This window comes from Tamandua tetradactyla, chromosome X (assembly GCF_023851605.1).
Source record: "Tamandua tetradactyla isolate mTamTet1 chromosome X, mTamTet1.pri, whole genome shotgun sequence".
In the NCBI taxonomy this organism is placed as follows: Eukaryota; Metazoa; Chordata; class Mammalia; order Pilosa; family Myrmecophagidae; genus Tamandua; species Tamandua tetradactyla.
This window is the reverse complement of record NC_135353.1, coordinates 101,587,816-101,609,125: the sequence shown is the minus strand read 5'-3', so window position 1 is coordinate 101,609,125 and position 21,310 is coordinate 101,587,816. Positions and strand designations below refer to the sequence as shown.

At 36.7% G+C, this 21,310-nt stretch overlaps 1 protein-coding gene across 1 annotated transcript in view; it reads left to right on the top strand.

Moving 5' to 3' along the window:
• The window catches only part of KIF4A (kinesin family member 4A), a 230,614-nt gene that overhangs the window by 13,028 nt on the left and 196,276 nt on the right, over nucleotides 1-21,310 (top strand). Inside the window, exons 6-7 of the mRNA XM_077145000.1 lie at nucleotides 939-1,105; nucleotides 1,376-1,470. Coding sequence (XP_077001115.1) covers nucleotides 939-1,105; nucleotides 1,376-1,470 — 262 coding nt within the window. The remainder of the gene's footprint in view (nucleotides 1-938; nucleotides 1,106-1,375; nucleotides 1,471-21,310) is intronic.

Here is a 21,310-nt window from a genome sequence, read left to right as displayed (position 1 = left end):
GAAACTGAAGCCTTATTTCCCAAGCATTAAGTAATATGGGCCTGTACTAAGCAAGTAGATGTGGAAAGGAAAAGAAACAATGGATTCAAAAAAATGACTAGCATCTGGCGATAGGATATAGAGGAATGGGAGTTGTTGAAGGTGAATCTGAGTTTTTAAGAATATGAGAATAAGGATACGATTAACAGAAATGGAAATGTTATAGAGGGAATTAGTGTTGGTGGAAGGAAGATTATAGTTTATAATTTACTGAGCTCAAAGTATTAGCAATAAGCAGTTAGAAATAACTATAAATTAGGGCCTTTATAAGTTTGGGAGCTATGGAGTAATAAATCAGTATATTGGAGCTGAAAGAAACTTCATAATCATCATAATCATCTGGATCAATCCCCAAAGCTCCGAGAGATTTTTTCTTGTACAAATTTTCCCAGGTAAGTACAGTACCAAGCCTAGGACTGTTTTCTTCTGGCTTCCCAATCCAGTGGAAACTGTATCATGTTTCCCTTAGTGGAAATAAGGTATAAAACAGGTCAGAGGGTATAGGGAGAAGCATAAGGTCACATGGAGAAAAAAGCAGCAAAGAGAAATACACTTGCTGTTTGTGTTGTGCTTGCTGTCCCCAGGACCAAAGTTTACCTTCAGTTGGAGCTCACTGAAGTCCCCTATCCATCGCTACCCTAAAATCTAGAGATCTTTCCTGGCTCCAGTATTAGCTGGCCTGCTTGTTTCTGATGTCCCATGGGAAGATTGAATACCTTGGTTTCCAGTGATCTTAGCAGAGTTGCTAGTTAAAACAGTCCTCATTACTAAGACTGTTCTATTTATTGACATTCTACTGGAACATTGAGGCGTTATTTTTTGAAACCACCAATTTCTATATTTCTGATCAAGTATTTGAAATACTAATTATGAGAGAATTTTCTCTTTCTCTGAATTAGATTGTGGGACTCACTGAGAAGACTGTTTTAGTTGCCCTGGATACTGTTTCCTGTTTGGAACAGGGCAACAACTGTAGGACTGTGGCCTCCACGGCAATGAACTCCCAGTCTTCCCGTTCTCATGCCATCTTTACAATCTCCGTAGAGCAAAGAAAGAAAAGTGACAAGTAAGTTACAATTTTTTTTTAAGTAAGTTACAATTTAAAATCAAGGTTTTCAAAGTTGTATTTCAAAGCTCAATTTCTTAGGTTAAGTATTAGTCTGCTTCTTCAAGTGATTTTACAAATCATCAGCCATCAGTGCTATAAGCATTGGTAACCAATGGAGCCATTTTGACTTACCCAAAAGAAAACAAGAGCCAGCAAATTGGCTTTGATACTCAGCATCTCTTAAACTTGTGTAACATTCTCACTTGTACCTTCTTTTCATTATGGCAGGAATAGCAGCTTTCGTTCCAAGCTGCATCTTGTAGACCTTGCTGGATCAGAAAGGCAGAAGAAAACCAAGGCTGAAGGAGATCGTCTAAAAGAGGGTGAGAGTAATTAAGACCACAGTTGTAGATCAAACCCTTCAGTATTGTGTGTCTAGTATTGGTATTGTTGGTGTCTTGACTGGGTTATTTCAGATCACATTCTAACAGTAACTACAATTCAACTTTGAGGCTGATTTGCAGAATTAGTGAAAAATTGTTTCTTTCCCTTGCACTTATTCTCCAATTCAGGTTATGAGATTTGGATCTGGCCCCTGATTTGATTTGATCTGATCTGGTCCAGGCAAGTTTTAGTTTTAGTTTTGTTTTATCCCCAACTACTTATAATTAAAATTTATATCCTGATTCTGCTATCTCTGATATCCACTCTCCCTCCCAGATGTTGCCACCTGTAAAACTTATCAGCATGGTTTCCATATCTAATGACGCCTGGTGGTAGAACCCTATGGCATATGCTATTAAAAACTTTCATCTAGCATGACAGTGATCTGGTAATCTGCATTTCTGCATGCTTTGGGAATAAGTTTTCAAGTAATTATAATCTATTTAGCAATAATTAATATCCAGCTCATGTTTCTAAATTATGTTCTTAAGGATCTCATGAAAGCTCTTGTCTGATGTCTTACTAAGTCTAGATGTACTATGTCTACCATATTTTGCACAGCTACCAACTAGCAACAGTGTAAAAAAAAGAAATAAGGATTAGTCCAAATTGACTTTCTTAGTGAATTAAAGTTGGCTTCTTGCTCATTCTTACATTTTTACATTCTTTCAAGCCATCCACGTAGTAAACCATTCTAGACGTATATCAAACACACTGGTCTTTAATTTATGGAATTAGCTTTTATCCCTCTATTGAAAATTGAAATTGTATCTTCCCGGTCTTTTGGAATATCATCCTTGATTTCTCAAAGATCATTGACATAGCTTCAGTGGTCTCATTTGAAATTACTCTCAATGCATTATTTGAACTCTTAGGAAAGTGGTTTTGTTCTCACTACCTCTTCGCTCATCTTGGGCTTCAGTGACTGGGAAGGCAGGAGGAAAAGCAATAATTGAGGAAATGTACTTCTTTGTCTTTTATCTTTATTATACGTCTAGCACTTATCAGAGATTTATTTCTTCCTCATTCAGCTTTTTGTTCTGAGTGTATTTTAAAGTGCCCTTTTTACTGTCCTGTGTTTTACACTTTGAGATTTAACTTTCTTGAAATTTCTAGTGGTTCTAGTACCCCCATCATCTTTTTTAGGTGTATAGTCCTGTATTGCCAACAGCATTCTATGATATCAATATACCATATTTTATTTATCCATTCATAAGTTGATGGACATTTAGGTTGTTTCCACTTTTGGCTATTATGAATAATATGGCTGTGAGCATTCATGTACAAGTTTTTGTGTGCAGAGTTATATGATACCTATAACTTTAACTTTGAAGAACGCCAGACTGTTTTCCAAAATTGACTGCACCATTTTACACTCCCACCAGCAATGCTTGAGGGTTCCAATTTCTCCACATTCTCACTGGTGCTTTTTATTATGAAGTGGCATCACATTGTATTGGGTTTTTTTATTTTTATTTTGGTACAATATATAAAACAAAACTTGCCATTTTAACCTCCTTCATGTATACCATTCAGTGATATTAATTATATTCACATTATTGTAGTACTATCATCACCATCTGTGTTGGTTTGAAGCTGTTATGTACCCCATAAAATGCTATGTTCTCTTAATCCGTCCCTGTGGGAGCAGACCTATTTTGGGGTGGGACCTTTTGATTAGGTTGTTTCTATGGAGATGTGACTCATCCCATTCAAACTGGGTCTTAACCCTCTTGGCTGGAATCCTTTATGAGAAGATAAAAGACAGATGAAACTCAGAAAGCTCAGAGAAGCTGAGAGAGAAATGCTCAGAGACATTTGGAGACAACCATTGAAACCAGAACCAGGAGAGAAGGACCAGCAGACATCGCCATATGCCTTCCCATGTGACAGAGGAACCCCAGATGCCAGCAGCCTTTCCTCAGAGAAGGTATCTTCCTCTTAATGCCTTAATTTGGACATGTTCAAGGCCTTAGAACTGTAAATTCATAAATTAATAAATCCCCATTAAAAAATCCAACTCATTTCTGGTACATTGCAATCTGGCAGCTTTAGCAAACTGAAACACCATACAGTACCAAAACTTTCATTAAGCAATAACTTCCCATCCCTTCAATCCCTGGTAACTGTAATCTATTTTCTGTCTATGAATTTCCTTATTCTAGGTATTTCATATAATGAAATCATACAATATTTGTCCTTTAGTGTCTGGATATTTCATGTATGATGTCTTCAAGTTTTATCCATGTAGTAGCATGTATTAGAACTTCATTCCTTTTTGCTAATGAATAGTATTCCATTATATTTATCCATTCATCAGTTGATGGACATGGATTGTTTCCAACTTTTGTCATTTGTGGGGGTATATACTGAGCTGAAATTGCAAGACTATATGGTAATTTTGTTCTTAATTTTTGAAGGAACTGCCAAACTGTTTTCCAAAGTTTTACATTTCCACCTACAGTGTAGGAGTGTTCCTGTTTCTCCACATTCTCTCCAACACTTGTTGTTTCTTATTTGTTTTTTTTATAATAGTAGTCATTCTAATAGCCAAAGGGTATGAAATAGTATCTCATTGTGTTTTTTATTTGCATTTCCCTGTTGGCTAATGACCCTTGAACATGTTTTCATATTCTTGTTGAGCATTTGTATATCTTCTTTGGAGAAATGTTTATTCAGTTCTTTTGCCCATTTTTAAATAGGGTTGTTTGTCTTTTTGTTGTTGACCTGTAGGAGTTCTTTATCTATTCTGGATATTAAACCTTTATCGGATATGTAGTTTCTAAATATTTTCTCCCATTCTGTAGGTTGTCTTTTTACTTTCTTGATAAAGTCCTTTGATGCTCAAAAGTTTTAAATTTTGATTAAGTTCCATTTATCTTTTTTTCCCCCATATTTCTTCTAATAGTTTGATATAAGAAGCAATATAAGAATTGTTTCTTATATTTAGGTCTTTGAGCCATATTGCGTTTATTTTTGTATATGGTGTGAACTGGGGGTCCACCTTTATTCTTTTGCATATGGTTATACAGGTTCTCCCAACATCATTTTGTGAAAAGACTGTTTTTCCCACATCGAGTGGTCTTGGCACCCTTGTCAAAGATCGATTGGCCATAGGGGTAAGGATTTATTTCTGAACTGTCAATTTGATTCCATTGGTCTGTGTATCTGTCTTTTTTGCCAGAACCATGCTGTTTTGATTACTGTAACTTTAATGTAAGTTTAAAAATCGGGAAGTGTGACTTGTTCTTTTACAAGATGGTTTTGGCTGTTGAGGGCCCCTTATTCTTCCATATAAATTTGATGATTGGCTTTTCCATTTCTGCAAAGAAGGCTATTGAAATTTTGATTGGGATTGCATTGAATCTGTGAATCACTGTGGGCAGAATTGATATCTTAACAATATTTAGTCTTCCAATCCATGGACTTGGGCTGTCATTCCATTTATTTAGGCCTTCTTTAATTTTTTTCAGCAATGTTTTGTAGTTTTCCATGTATAAGGCCTTTACATCCTTGGTTAAGTTTATTCTTAGATATTTGATTCTTTTAGTTGCTTTTGTATATGGAATGTTTTTCTTGATTTTATCTTCAGATTGTTCATTGTTAGTGTGTAGAAACATTATTGATGGTTGCATGTTGATCTTGTACCCCACCACTTTGCTGAATTTGTTTATTAGCTCTAGTCACTTTGTTGTAGATCTTTCAGGACTTTCTATATATAGGATCATGTCATCAGCAAATAGGGAAAGTTTTCCTTCTTTCTTTCTAATTTAGATGCCTTTTATTTCTTTTTCTTGCCTAAGTTCTCCGACTAGAACTTCCAGTACAGTGTTTAATAACAGTGGTGACAGTGCACATCCTCATCTTGTTCCATTTCTTGGGGAGAATATAGCTTGGTTTTTTATTTACTGAAGTTTTTTTGTTTTTGTTTTTGTTTTTTACCCAATTTTATGTTCTCTTTTAACAGGGGGTTTTAACCTACATATTTTCATGTGTCTTTGGAACTTATTCCTGTAATCTCATTGGCTACTAGCCCAATGCCTTACTCCTGTTCTGGTTCCACAACCAAAATTACCTTGAACATTGTCCCAGGGCTCCCTCCTATTTCCTGTATCCACTCGTTTCTAGTCTGAACACCCCTGAAGCTGGTGCAACCTTTTTGCAGCAGTTCTCTTCTTTGTATTTTTTCTTCTGTTAGTCTGTTTGATCTGTTTTCAGTCACTCATGAATTTTCACAATTTTTGATCCACCAATGGTAAATTCATAGGTGCTTTATGGTTTTCCTACTTGGCACCATCTTCAAAGACTTTTAAGTGGTTCATAAAGTAATTTATTCTATTGCATTAAATGTTTTTGCATACATATTCTGGGCTGCCCATTTTAGCTTCAGGTACTGCAAGTGTAAAGTAAAATTTGAATGTATACCTCCACAGAGTTGTTGTAAAGATCAGGTAAATTGATATATGTAGAATTTGCAGCACAATTCCTGGTATGTAGTAGGCTCTTACTAATTATTAATCCCCTTTCTCTGTGTTTTTACTTCCTCTCAGTGTTGGTTAATGAATATAGGGGCAATGGATATTTATATATAGACTCAGCTGAAATAAGACATAATTTTTCTTCAGCTACCAAAACAGCATTCACAAAACCAAGACACTCACTGTTAGAAGGAGTAATCTTCTACCTGTGTAGAGGCCAAGACACTTGCAAGCCTCTCTAGAATATTTTCAGAGGGTGGAATTGGCCCATCAGAATACTGTTCAATTTGTTGGTACTGGGAATGGGAGAAGATGTACCCAAGAAACAGCAAGACATTGTCGGATTTGCTTTGTGAAACAAAGAAAGAGTTTATGACAAAATCAGGGTTGAATCCTCTATCAAGCGGGAGAGTCAAAAAGCCGACAAGAAGCTAGTGAGAAAACAAGAAATAGGTATGTAGGAAGCAGACATCAAAGGGATTTTGGACATGCCTGATTTGTTGGAGTGTGTCTCAGTTTCCTAGAACTGCCATAGCAAAGTACCACAAACCTGGTGGCTTAAGGCAACAGAAATTTGTTGTCTCACAGTTCTGGAGGCCAGAAGTCCAAAATTAATGTGTCAGCTAGAAGGACCAGGCTCTGTCTGAAACCTGTAGGGGAGAATCCTTATGTTCTAGTTTGCAAACTGCTGGAATGTGATCTATCAGAAATGGAACGGCTTTCCAAAAAGGGAGTTTATTAAGTTGCTGGTTTACAGTTCTAAGCTTGCAAAAATGTCCACATTAAAGCAAAGCTATAAAAATGTCCAATCTAAGGCATCAGGGAAAGATACCTTGGTTCAAGAAGACCGATGACATTCAGGGTTTCTCTCTCAACTGGAAAGGCACGTGGCAAACTTGGCGACATCTGCTAGCTTTCTCTTGAGGCTTCTTGTTTCATGAAGCTCTCCCAGGGGCGTCTTCCTTCTTCATCTCCAAAGGTCTCTGGCTGTTGGGCTTTCTCGCAGCTCTCATGGCTCAGAGGCTCTCTCCAAAATGTTTCCTCTTTGAAAAGATTCCAATAAACTAATTTAGACCTTCCTGGAATGGGTAGAGTCACATCTCCATCTAATCAAAGGTTAATACCCACAATTGGGCACGCCACACCTCCACGGAGATAATCTAATCAAGTTACCAACCTACATTATTGAATCAGGATTAAAGAAACAATTGCTCCCACAAAATTGAATCAGGATTAAAACATGGCTTTTCTAGGGTTCATAAGCCTTTCAAACCAGCACACCTTACTTATCTCTTCCTTCTTGGCTTGCACCCTCCCCTTTGTCTTTCTGTCTCTTCTTTTTTTTAGAGAGAGAGAGAGAGAAACACCAGTCATATTAGATTAGAGGGCCACATAGAACTTCAACATATCTCTTTGGGGTACATAATTGAGCTCATAAAACAGTGCATATTAGAAAAGTACAGGAGAAAAAGGGAAAGTCAGGAATAGAGCATAGATGTAGCATCTGGGTTGGGGATAGATATTTGGAAATGTATGGATGTGATTCCTCAAGGAGAGTTGTTTAGAGATAAACTAGATAATGAGAGAGCCAACACTAAATATTTGTGAGGAATGCTAATATTTAAGGGCCAAAGGTAAAGGAGCCAAATAAAGAGACATAGGAGGATAGTAGTATCTAGAAATTAAGGTAGGAATTTCTAGAAAGAAGAGGGGTCAGCTGTGTCAAATGCTTCAAAGCGGTTACAAGGGATGCAGTCATTGGATTTTCATTTAAGGTTTTTTTGTGGTCTTTGCCAGAATATTGTCAGTTAAGTGGCAAGGTATCAGGTAGATTACATCAGACTGAGGGAGAAGTTTAACTGTCATTCTAAAGTTGGTGTTTATCTTTTCCATTATATTCTTTATTCTTGTATCTCTAAATAGTATATAGTGGCATGTTACAAAACTTTGCATAAATCATTCCATAGTGGGTTTTTTTGGTTTTGTTTTGTTTTTTTGTTTACCATGTTTGTGAGCGTCATCCATGTACCCTGTTCTAGATATGATTTTTTTTTAACTAGAGCCTTGTATTTTCTTGGTCTTGCAGCTTGCTAGCTGCTAGAATGCAATATACCAGAAACAAAATGGCTTTTAAAAAGAGGAATTTTATGAGTTGCAAGTTTACAGTTCTAAAGCTGTGAAAATGTCCAAATTAAAATAAGGCTATAGAAATGTCCAATCTAAGGCATCCAGGAATAGATATTTTGGTTCCAGGAGGCTGATGACATTCAGGGTTTCTTTCTCAACTGCAAAGGCACATGGCAAACATGGCGACCTCTGCTAGCTTTTTCTCGAGGCTTCTTGTTTCATGAAGCTCCCCTGGGGTGTTTTCCTTCTTCATCTCCAAAGATCTCTGGCTGTATGGGTTCTGAAGTTTTTTCTAAAATGGTTCCCTCTTAAAGGGCTCCAGTAAGCAACCCCAACTTGAATGGGTGGAAACACATCTCCATGGAACCCATCTAATCAAAAGTTAACACCCACAATTGGGTGGGTCACATCTCCATGGGAATAATCAAAAAGCTCCCCCCCAGCAATATTGAATGAGGATTAAAGGATATGGCTTTTCTGGGGTACACCACAGATTCAAACTGGCACACCTGGTATAAAATTATATCAGTAAAAAGAAAATTATCTCTTTGCCAATCTTCATTCCTATTATTTAATTCTCTTCTTTTATGTTTATAAGCAGGCAGAATGATATTGAAGGATATGTCACCAGGCTTATAAAGTTGTTTCCCTCAAGGGGAATCTGGTTTTTTATTTAAATTAGAAGGTTTTAGTGTTTTATTATTTGGAATGATAATTGCTGTTGGTTTTGGTAAATAGTGTTTAATGTTTTAGTCCCAGAAAGTTCTTTTACTTTAATCTCCTTGAGTGTCTTCTGTTTTTGTTTTAATTTTTAAATACCAGTTGTCTATTTCCTTCAGCAACTGTATTTCATTAAAGACCTATTCAAAGTGTTCTGCTGTTTCTTTTTGTATTTTGGGTCACTTTAGATATATTTTTATTTATTTATTTTTTTTATTCATTGGGGCTCAAGTCTAATGCTGGGGCACCATAAGTCGTAGCAACATGGGCAAAAACCTTCAGCCAGCAATGTAGCACAGCAGATTGTCATTCAGATTGTCAGAATCAGGTGGAGGCCTCTCTATACTCTTGTTTCCTTGTGCTGTCCTAGTCTTAAGGCAAAGAGAACCCAACCCATCCCTTCAGTTTCTTTTCATCATTTTCAGATCCAGGAAAACCTGACCCACTCACATAATCACTGCCAGATAGATAGATTACAGATAGATAACAAATAAATTAATCAGTTGAAGTATAATATACATACAGAAAAGTGCCCAAATCATAATCATATAGCTTGAAGATTATTCACAAAGTGAATTACATCCATGTAAAATGAACTCAGAATATGAACCAGAACATTACGAGCATCCCAGAAGTACTACTTATGCCCTCTTCCAGTCACTGTCTTCTGCAAAAGGTAACCACTCTCACATCCCTTCTCCACATGAAAAAGTCAGAATGAACATTGTTCAAAACTCCCTGTAGGTTGGGAAAAGGATTAAAGAAGAAGGAGGGAGTATAATAGAGAAAATGAGATTTAACCAAAGAGTGTAGCTGCTGACACACTATATTAATATTCCTTCTAGCCTCCAGTGTTTTGGAGCAACTGAAAGGAAAAATCTGAGTAGGGGGAATGGTAGCTCTTGACAAACTCTGGGATGTGTTCTACTTGTTGATGTATCCTTTGAAAAGGATTGCTTTTTTTTGCTTTCTATATGGGTTATTTTTTAGACTTTTAAAAAGTTTGAAAATAAATGAATAAATGGAATTTTTAATCCAAAGTACCAAAAAAAAAAAGGCAATAAGTTTCCAAGTACATTTCATCAAGTAGTTATAGAACAGATTTTAAAGTTTGGTATAGGTTACAGTTTCACAATTTTTTGTTTTTTTTCTACAAACATTCTTAAATGTGTATTTTGGTGTATATATGTACACAAATTCTTTCAATCCCAAATCTTCCTCTAACTACTACCCCATCTCTTTCCCTTTGAGACAAGCACCTCAAAAAAGTTTACACTAAAAATGTTAATAAAAAAATAAACAGTCCACTGGTGGTTCAGTGGTAGAATGCTCACCTTCCATGCAGGAGACCGGGTTCAATTCCCAGACCATGCACCCCCCCCCAAAAAAATAATAATAAATAAAAACAACAAATAATAGGGAAAACAAAGGTTAAAATATATTGGGTAGTTGAAAATACTAGAGGTCAATGAGAGGGAGGGGTAAGGCGTATGGTATGTATGAGTTTTTTCTTTTTTCTTTTTATTTCTTTTTCTGGAGTGATGCAAATATTCTAAAAAATGATCAAGGTGATGAATATACTACTATGTGATGATATTGTAAGCCACTGATTGTGCACCATATATGGAATGTGTGTTAAGACTGTGTTTGTATGTTGTCTTGTCAATAAAAATTTTTTCTAAAAAGTTTATACTACTTAGCAACACATCTGATTCACTCTTTTTTTTCCTTAAACTTATTATTTTGAAGTAATTTCAAACTTAAAGGACAGTTGCAAAAATAATACAAAATCCATTCAGAGAACTCCAGCATACCCTGAAATACCCATATCTACCAATTTTAATGTTTTGTTACATTTGCTATATCATTCTTTCTGTCCATCTATATATCTGCCTGACTATCTGCTTATCTATCAATTTTCTAAACATTTGAGAGTAGATTGTATATATCATGCTCTTTGAATACATAATGCTTCCATGAACACTTGATTCACTCTTTAGTTACACTTCTTTGGTCACCTATATCATATATACAGAACGTTGCATAGATCATGTATATAGTTTAATAAATAATTATAAAGTAAACACCCATGCACCTACCACTCTGGTTGAAAAAACTTTATAAGAATGGAATCATACTGCATATATTCTTTCATATCTTGGATCTTCCACTCAGCATTATGTTTGAGAGATTCATCTGCATTGCATGTAGCTGTTCATTTATTTTCATTTTTGTGAACTATAGGTATAAATTACTATACCCCAATTTATTTATTCTTTCTATGGTTGATGGATATTTCAATTGTTTCCAATTTTTTGGCTATTATTAACAGTGCTCATATGAACATTCTTGTTCATGTATCCCGATCTATATGTGTGAGAATTTTCCAGGGTATACACCTAGGAGTAGAATTGCTGGGTCATAAGGTATGTGTACTCCAAACTGTCTTTCTGGATGTTTGTTTATAAAGAATCCTTATTGCTCCACATGCCTAAAACTGTATTGTCAGAATTTTTAATTTTTGCCCATCAGTTGGGTGTTAGTGATAACTCATTGTGGTTTTGATTTTCATTCTAAACCTAAATGATCACCTTTTCATAGGTGACTAAATGATCACCTTTTCATAGGTTTATTGACCATGTATGTTTTCTTTTCTATGAAATGCCTATTCAAGTCTTTTGCCCATTTTTCCGTTGGGTATCTGTCTTTTTTCCTATTGATTTAAAAAAGTAGTTCATTATGTATTGTGGATGCTTGTCATTGGTCAGTTATATTTATTGAAAATATCTGCTCCCCCATATGTTTTGCAAATATCTTCTTCCCCATCTCTGGCTTCCCTTTTCACTTATAATGACATCATTTTGTTTCTTATTTAAGAAATCCTACAATATCCTAAGGTTATGAAAATATTCTTCCTTATTATCTTCTAACAGCTTTACAATTTTACCTTTCATATTTAAGTTTTTAATCTACCTAGAATTTTTCTTTTGTGTATGGTGTGATGTAGGAATCTAATCTTGCTTTTCCATAGAAATACTTAGTTGTCCTGGTACTATTTAATAAAAACTCCTTCCTTTCCCCTACTGATTAGCAGTGCTACCTTCTGCCATAAAATATATTTTAATGCAACTGAGATATGTTCACATATCATATAATCACCCAAAGTATACAAGAATGGTTCATAGTATCATCATATCATCATATATTTGTGCAACCATCACCACAATCATTTTTTTTCCTTTTTTAGGGGGGTGGGGGTAGAGTGCATGGGCCCGGAATTGAACCTGAGTCTCCTGCATGGCCGGTGAGCATTCTACCACTGAACCACCCATGTACTCCACAGTCAATTCTTGAACATTGTCATTACTTCAAAAAAATTAAAATAAGAATAAAAAGAAAAAAGAACACAAAAACATCCCATCCCCATTATTTTATTTCCCCTCTGTTATTTATTTATTTATTATCTTTATTTTCTTATTCATCTGTCCATATACCGGATAAACAGAGTGTTGGTTACAAGGTTTTCACAATCATATGCACATGATCACACTGTAAAAGCTATATAGTTATATATATTTCACTTCAGTAGTTTTAGGTATTTCCTTCTACCTGTTCTAATACACTTAAAACTAAAAAGGGATATCTGTATAATGCATAAGAGCAACTTCCAGAATGACCTCTTGACTCTATTTGAAGTCTCTCAGCCACTGAAACTTTCTTTTGTCTCATTTCTCTTCCCCCTTTTGGTCAAGAAGACTTTCTCATTCCCACAATGCCAGGGCCAGGCTCATCCCTGGGAGTCCTGTCCCACATTGCCAGAGAGATTTAAACCCCTGGGTGTCATCTCCCACACAGGGGGAGAGGGCAGTAAGTTTACCTGCGGAGTTGGCTTAGAGAAACAGGCCACATCTGAGGAACAAAAGAGGTTCTCTGGGGGTGACCCTTAGGCATAATTATAAGTAGACTTAGCTTCTCCTTTGCAGGAATAAGTTTCATAAGGGCAAGCCCCAAGATCAAAGGCTTGGCCTATTAAATTGGTAGTCCTCAGTGCTTGTGAGAATTCAGGAATTCCCTGGGTGTGAAACTTTAATAGTTTCACATTTTTCCCCAGTTCCTCTAGGGGACTTTGCTAGTACTTTTTATTTTCTGCCCAAATTACCCTGGGATGTAGCAGGGCATCAAACTAACTTGTACAAACCAACAAGATCTCACACCCTATTCAAGGTTCCATGTAATTATGGTATTTGAATAAACTGACCATACAGGTTAAATTAGGTAGTGTGCCACAGAAAGTTTAAATTCTGTACCAAATAAACATCTCTTTTGGTCCCTCTCACACAGGTGTTAAAATTTACAACACAATCTCATCCTGTACACTTTGGTCTGATTTACCTTAGTCCTAACCAGATCAGCTTCATTCATATCTCTAATTCAAATATCACTTTTTTAGCTTTTTTAGCTGTTGCTCTATGGGGTAATGCTGACTTTCAAAGTCACAGAATTCCAACTCTGAATCTCAGGTAACGACCAGGTCACAAACAAAGAGCTCTGCATCTCAGAATTTAGAAATAACAAAAACAACTCAGGAATAGATGTGACTGCTGTAAGAGCTTACATTCTAGGAACCTTTGCAATAAGCCTTCCCCTGATAACCTGTGTTCTCGAATTCAATTCTCAGAGTATGCACATTATAGTTAGTCCTTATTAGTGAGGCATTTTAATATTTGTCTTAGTTTCTGGCTTATTTTACGCAACATGCTGTCTCAAGATTCATTCACCTAGTTGCATGCCTCAGAACTTCATTTCTCCTTGCATCCACTCAATATTCCAATAGGTATACACCACAGTTCTCCTTTCTGTTCATCAGTCAATGTACCCTTAGGCCACCTCCATCCATTGCAAATACTGCCACCATAAAAACCAGTGGGAAATGTCCGTTCATTTACCTGCTTTCAGTTCTTCCAAGTTTATGCTTAATAACAGGGTTGCAGGATCATATGGCAACCCTATTCTTAGCTTCCCATGGAACCACCACACTGCCTTCCAGAGGGACAATACCATTCTACTTCCCTACTGTTTTGGTTTGTTAAATGCTCCTGGAATACAATATACCAGGAATGGACAGCTTTTAAAAAGAGAATTTATTAAGTTACAAGTTTACAGTTCTAAGACCATAAAAATGTCCAAACTAAGGCATCCAGAGAAAAATACCCTGACTCAGGAAAGGCCAATGTCTGTCACATGGGAAGGAGCATGGCTGGCATCTGCTGGTCCTTGTTCCTTGTTTCATTGTTTCCAGCTTCTGATGTTAGTAGTTTCCTCTCTAAGCATCTGTGGGCCTTCACTTAGCTCCTCTGGGACACAACTCTGGGTTCTTCCTTGCTTTGCATCCCATGGGAAGGCACATGGTGATATATGCTGGGCTCTGCATCTCCAGACATCTGTATCTGTGTGTCTGCTCTCTCTGTTGGCACTCCAAGCATGTCCAAATGTCTGTGTCTCTGTTGGCTCTGAAGTAACTGTATGCTGGAGCATCTGCATTTCCAAACGCTTGCATCTATGTTAGCTCTGAGCTCTTTCCCTTTCTATGAGCTCTCTTAAAGACTCCAGTAAACTAATCGAGACCCACCTTGAATGGGTGGAGTCACATCTCCATCTAATCAAATGGTCACACCCATAATTTGGCACACCACACCCCCGTGGAGTAATCTAATCAAAAGGCCTTGACATGCAGGAGGCCATGGTGGCTCAGCAGGCAGAGTTCTTGCCTGCCATGCTGGAAACCCAGGTTCGATTCCCAGTGCCTGCCCATGCGGAAAAAAAAAAAGGCCACACCTGCAATTGAGTGGGTCAGTCTCCATGGAAACAATTTTATCTAAGGTTTCCACCCTACAACATTGAATCAGGATTAAAGGACATGACTTTTCTGGGGCACGCAATACTTTAAAAACAGCACACCTACCAACAGTGAATAGGGACATCTGTCTCCACATTTTCTCCAACATATGTATCTTTCTGTTTATTTTTTAAACAGCTATGTTTACACCCCATGCGATCCATCCTAAATAAACAAACAATAGTTCCTGGTATAATCACATAGTTAGGCATTCACCACCACAATCTGTATGAGGACATTTCCATTTCTGCTGCAAAGAAAGAAAAGGGGGAAAAATGAAGAATTAAAATATTAAAAAATAATAAAATAAGAATAAAAAGGAGAAACAACACCAAGAATCTCATACCCCTCCCTTATATCTCCTTTATTGACTTTTAGCTTTGTTATATTGCCTTTGTTAAACATTTGATGGTAGCATATTACAATGTTACAGTTAACTTAGACTCTAGTTTGCATTGATTATATTTTTTCCATTTACCATTCCATTTTCAACACCTTGCAATGTTGACATTCATTTATTCTCCCTCATGCAAAAACATTCTTATATTTGTACATTTAATCACCATCATTGTTCACACTAGATTTCACTAAGTTACAGTCTTGCTTTATCTTCTATCTTTCCTTCTGATGTCATACATGCCCCTAGTCTTCCTCTTTCAGCCATACTCACACTCAGCTTTGTTCAATGTACTTACAATATTGTGCTAGGATCAGATAATATTGTCCTATCCATTTCTGGATCTTTATCAGCAGTCCTGTTAAACATTCTAAATACCTTCAGCATCAAATACCCAGTCTCTCTACTTCTGCTATTTCCTGATAATCTTTGTTCTCAACTCTAACTCTCAAAGTTTGCTCATTAATGTTAATTCCTGTTAGTGAGATCATACAGTGTTTCCTGTTGTTTCTGGCTAATTTCACTCAGCATAATGTCCTCAAGTTTCATTCATATTTTTGCATGCATCATGACTTTATTCTGTCTTACAGCCGTGCAATATTCCATCATGTATATATATATAGAGAGATATACCATAGTTTCTTTTTATCTGCTCATCCATTGATGGACATTTGGGTTGTTTCCATTTCCTAACAATTGTGAATAATGCCACTATAAGCATCTGTGTACAAATGTCCGTTTTTTCCCCTGCTTTCAGTTCCTCTGAATATATACCTAGTAATGAGATTGTTGGAACAATTCTAAGTATAGAATTGCCAAACTGCCTTCCAGAGCTGTTGCATCATTCAGCTTTCCCACCAACAGTGAATAAGTGTACCTCTTTCTCCACATCCTCTCCAGCACTTGTAGTTTTGCTGTTTTCTTGATAATGGCAATTCTGGTAGGTGTGCAATGATATCTCATTATGGTTTTGATTTGCATTTCCCTAATAGCCTATGTAGTTGAGCATCTTTTCATATGTTTTTGAGGCATTTGTATTTCCTCTTCGGAAAAGTGTCTGTCCATGTCTCTTGCCCATTTTTGCATTGGGCTGTTTGTCTTTTTGAGTGTTGAGTTGTAGGATTTCTCTATATATTCTGAATATTAAACCCTTATGTGATATGTGGTTTCCAAATACTGTTTCCCATTGCATAGGCTGCCTTTTAACTTTCCTGACAAAGTCCTTTGATAGGCAAAAGTGTTCAGTTTTGAGGAGATCCCATTTATCTGTTTCTTTCTGAATTGCTTGTGCTTTGGGTGTAAGGTCTAGAAACCACCTCCAGTCATAAGATCTTTAAGAAATTTCCCTATATTTTCTTCTAAAAGTTTTATGTTCTTAGCTCTAATATTCAGATCTTTGACCCATTTTGAGTTTATTTTTGTAAAAGATGTGAGATAGGGGTCCCCTCTCATTCGTTTGGGTATGGTTATCCAGTTCTCCAAGCACCATTTATTGAAGAGGCTGGACTGTCCCAGTGCCTTATCAAAGATCAATTGTCTGTAGATGAGTCTATTTTTGAACACTCAGTTTGATTCCATTGGTCAGTATATCTATCTTGATGCCAGTACAAAGCTGTTTTGACTACTGTTGCTTTGTAATATTCATTAACACCAGGTAGTGTGAGACCTCCTACTATATTCCTCTTTCTCAAGATATTTTTAGCTATTCAGGGCACCCTGCCCCTCCAAATAAATTTGATTATTGGTTTACCTATTTCTGCAAAGTAAGTTGTTGGGATTTTAATTGGTGTTGCATTGAATCTATAAATAAATTTGGGTAGAATTGACATCTTAACTATATTTAGTCCAATCCATAAACACAGTATGTCCTTCCATTTATTTATTAGGTCTAACAGCCCAAATGTCCATTTTTTATGCATTAGGTCTTCTTTGATTTCTTTTAGCACTTTCTTGTAGTTTTGTGTAATAGGTCTTTTGTGGCCTTGGTTAAATTTATTCCTAAATATTTGATTCTTTTGGTTACTAGTGTAAATGGAATTTTTTTCTTGATTTCCTCCTCAGATTGCTCATTAGTAGTATATAGAAACAGTACTGATTTTGGGGTGTTGATCTTGTACCCTGTCGTTTTGCTGTACTCATTCATTAGCTCAGATAGCTTTGCAATAGATTCTTCAGGATTTTCAACATAGAATATCATGTCATCTGCAAGCAGTTGAACGTTTTAATTCTTTTCCAGTTTGGATGCCTTTTATTTCTTTATCTTGTCTAAATGTTCTAGCTAGAACTTCCAGCACAATGTTGAATGACAGTGGTGACAGTGGGCATCCTTGTCTTGTTTCTGATCTTAGAGGGAAAGCTTTCTGTTTTTCCCCATTGAGTGTGAATATTAGCTGTGAGTTTTTTATATTTTTTGTTTGTCATGTTGAGGAAGTTCCCTTATGTTCCTATTCTTTGAAATGTTTTCATCAAGAAAGGATTTTGAATTTTGTCAAATGCCTTTTCGGCATTAATCAAGATTATCATGTGCTTTTTCCACTTTGCTTTATTGATGTGCTGTATTACATTAATTGATTTTCTTCTGTTGAACCAGCTGTGCATTCTTAGAATAAATCACACTAGGTCATGGTGTATAATTCTTTTAATGTGTTATGGGATTCAGTTTGTGAGTATTTTGTTCAGAAGTTTTGCATCTTTATTCATTAAAGAGATTGGTCTGTAATTTTCTTTTGTTGTAGTATCTTTGTCTAGCTTTGGTATTAGGGTAATGTTGACTTCATAGAATGGGTTAAGTACCTTTTCTTCCTCTCTTCAGTTTTTTTGGAGGAGTTTGAGCAGGATTGGTACTAATTCTTTCTTGAATGCTTGGTAGAATTCACGTATGAAGCCATCTGGTCCTGGACTTTTCTGTTTTGGGAGCTTCTTGATAACTGAGTCTCTGTTTTCATTTGTGATTGGTTTGTTGAAGTTGTCTACTCTTCTCAAGTCAATGTTGGTTATTCATGCTTTTCTAGGAAGTTGTGCGTTTAGTCAAATTTATTACCATATAGTTTGTGCTGGTTTGAAAGGATGTCTGTCCCCTAGAAAAGCCATGTTTTAATCCTAATCCCATTTTGTAAAGGCAGCCATTTCTTCTAATCCCTATTCAGTATTAAATGTTTGAAACTGTAATTAGATCATCTCCCTGGAGATGTGATTTAATCAAGCGTGGTTAAGCTGGATTAGGTGACGTCATATCTCCACCCATTTGGGTGGGTCTTGATTGGTTTACTGGAGTCCTATAAAAGAGGAGACATTTTGGAGAATGAGAGATCTGAGAGAGAGTAGAGCAGAACGACATAGCCACATGAAGCAGAGTCCACCAGCCAGCGACCTTTGGAGATGAAGAAGGAAAATGCCTCCTGGGGAGCTTCATGAAACAGGAAGCCAGAAGAAGCTAGCAGATGACACCGTGTTCGCCATGTGCTCTTCCAGATGAGAGTGGAACCCTGACCATGTTCACCATGTGCCTTTCCAGATGAGAAAGAAACTCTGAACTTCATCAGCTTTCTTGAATCAAGGTATCTTTCCCTGGATGTCTTAGATTGGACATTTCTATAGACTTGTTTTAACTGGGACATTTTCTCGGGCTTAGAACTGTAAACTAGCAACTTATTAAATTCCCCTTCTTAAAAGCCATTCCGCTTCTGATATACTGTATGCCGGCAGCTAGCAAACTAGAATATAGTTCCTCATAGTATCCTTTCATTATCTCCTTCATTTCTGTGGAGTCAATTGTTATGTCCCCTCTCCCACTTCTGATTTTATTTGTTTGCATCCTTTCTCTTGTATTTTTGGTCACCCTTGCTAAGGGTCCATTAATTTTATTGATGTCCTCAAAGAACAAACTTCTGGTTTATACATTCTCTCTGTTGTTTTCATGTCTTCAATTTCATTTATTTTTGCTCTAATCTTTGTTATTTCTTTCCTTCTGTTTGCTTTGTGGTTAGTTTGCTGTTCTTTCTCTAGTTTCTTCAGGTGAACAATTAATTCTTCAATTTTTTGCTCTTTCTTCTTTTTAATGTAGGCATTTAGGGCAATAACTTTCCCTCTCAGCACTGCCTCTACCTGCAATAACTTTCCCTCTCAGCACTGCCTCTGCCTGCATCCCAAAAGTTTTGATGTTGTATTTTCATTTTCATTTGCCTCGAGGTAGATATTTACTGATTTCTCTTGTAAATTCTTCCTTGACCCACTGGTTGATTAAGAGTGTGTTGTTTAGCCTCCATATATTTGTAAATTTTCTGGCCTTCTGCCTGTTATTGATTTTACCAACTTCATTCGATAATAATCTGAGAAAGGGTTTTGTACAATTTCAATCTTTTTAAATTTATTCAAACTTGCTTTATTATCTGACATGTGGTTTATCCTCACACAAATGAGAAAGTGTTTTCTCATGAACACTTGAGAAAAATATTTATCCTGCTGTTGTGGGGTATAATGTTCTGTAGATGTCTGTTAAGTCTAGTTCATTAATCATACTATTCAAAAGCTCTGTTTCCTTATTGATCCTCTGTTTAAATGTTCTGCCCATTGATGAGAGTGGTGCATTGAAATCTCCAACTATCATTGTAGAAGTATCTATTTCTCCCTTCAGTATTGTCAGTGTGCGTGTCATGTATATTGGGACACTCTGGTTCAGTGCATAAATATTTATGATTGCTTTGTCTTCTTGATAAATAAACTAATCAAAGAAATTAGATGCCTAGACACCACATATGGTGTTATAGAGCTTTCCTTGTATGTGATGCATCTTTCTCTTGCTGCTTTCAGAACTCTCTTTTTGTCCTTGACATTTGACAATGTGAATAGTTAGTGTTTTGGAGTAGGTCTATATTTTATTTGATTTAGCATATTTGTTTGAAAATCTTTAATTAGTTGTTTCAACTTCTATATCTCGTTTGAAGTGTTAGTTTTTTCCTTTGAGTGAAACATATCCTTCTATGACTCGTAATTTTTTTTTGGTGTCTAGACATCTGATTTCCTTGTTTATTTATTCTAGAGGTCATTTCCACTCTTTTACCTGGGATTTTCTTGTTGATTTGCTTTGTTCTCTATCTGTTCTTTGGCATTCTGTTCAAATTATTGTAGACCTCTAGCATAGCTTCTGTTTAACTGATCAGAATTTTTCAGCTCTTGTTGTTTTGGTTCTTGCCCTGCCTATATGGAATCTTTTTTTTTTCTTCTAATGAGAGTCTCCCAAGATAAGATCGACTCCAGTTTTCCCAGACAAGACAAGCCCAGATCTCAGGAGGAGAGTGTAATCAGTATCAAGTTTCCCTAAGGATGAGACCCAGCAGGTTGTCAGACTTTCCTGTGAAGCCTCTTGCCTCTGTGTTTTTCTTCTCCTGCCAGCAGGTGGCATTTGTCAGCCCACAGCTTCCCACTAAGGTAAAGTGGTATGCTGCCTTTAATTCTCTCCAGCCCCTGGAGTCCAAATTCTCTGAATGAGAGCTGCCACTTGAACTGGGTCCCTCCCCACCTCCCCTTTCCTTGGAGAAGATATGCCCTTTAGGAATTTACCTCCTTCTCTTCAGTAATTAGTTTGTCTTTCAGTCATATCTTAACTCCACCCTTGACTGGGTCACTACTGACAATTGAAAATGCCTGATGGTTTCTCTAATGAGCTACTTTGAATAGTTTTTAAAATAATAATAAGAAATCTCTTTTCAGAGCCAGTCCCCAGCCTCCAAGGTTCGCCAGTTGAAAGCTGGAGGTGGTACCTGGCTCTGGGTGCCCCTTTAGTTGGGGCACAGCCATTTTCCAGTATTCTGACCTTGACCTACTCCAAAACCCTCAGTTTTTTTGTTTCTTTTCTTCTATCATCCCCACCTCCTCTCTGCTAGAAGAGACTTCAGGGTTCCTTGGGTTTATCTCTGCTCGGACCTTTTTATTTAGCAGTCTAAATTTTTTAATTAAAGCCACAACTGGAGCTTGGTTTATCTACTTTCCCTTGGTCCTAGTAGAGAGAGCTTCTTTTTCCCTCAGGAAGGTATCTCCAGCATAGCCTGCTGTGCCAGTGGGGATGAGGTACCAGCCTCTAAGATTTGGGGGTTTTAAGTACAGTTCTGCACTGTGATCTTGGCCCTTCAACACATTCTAGAGTGGTGTATGATGATGTATGT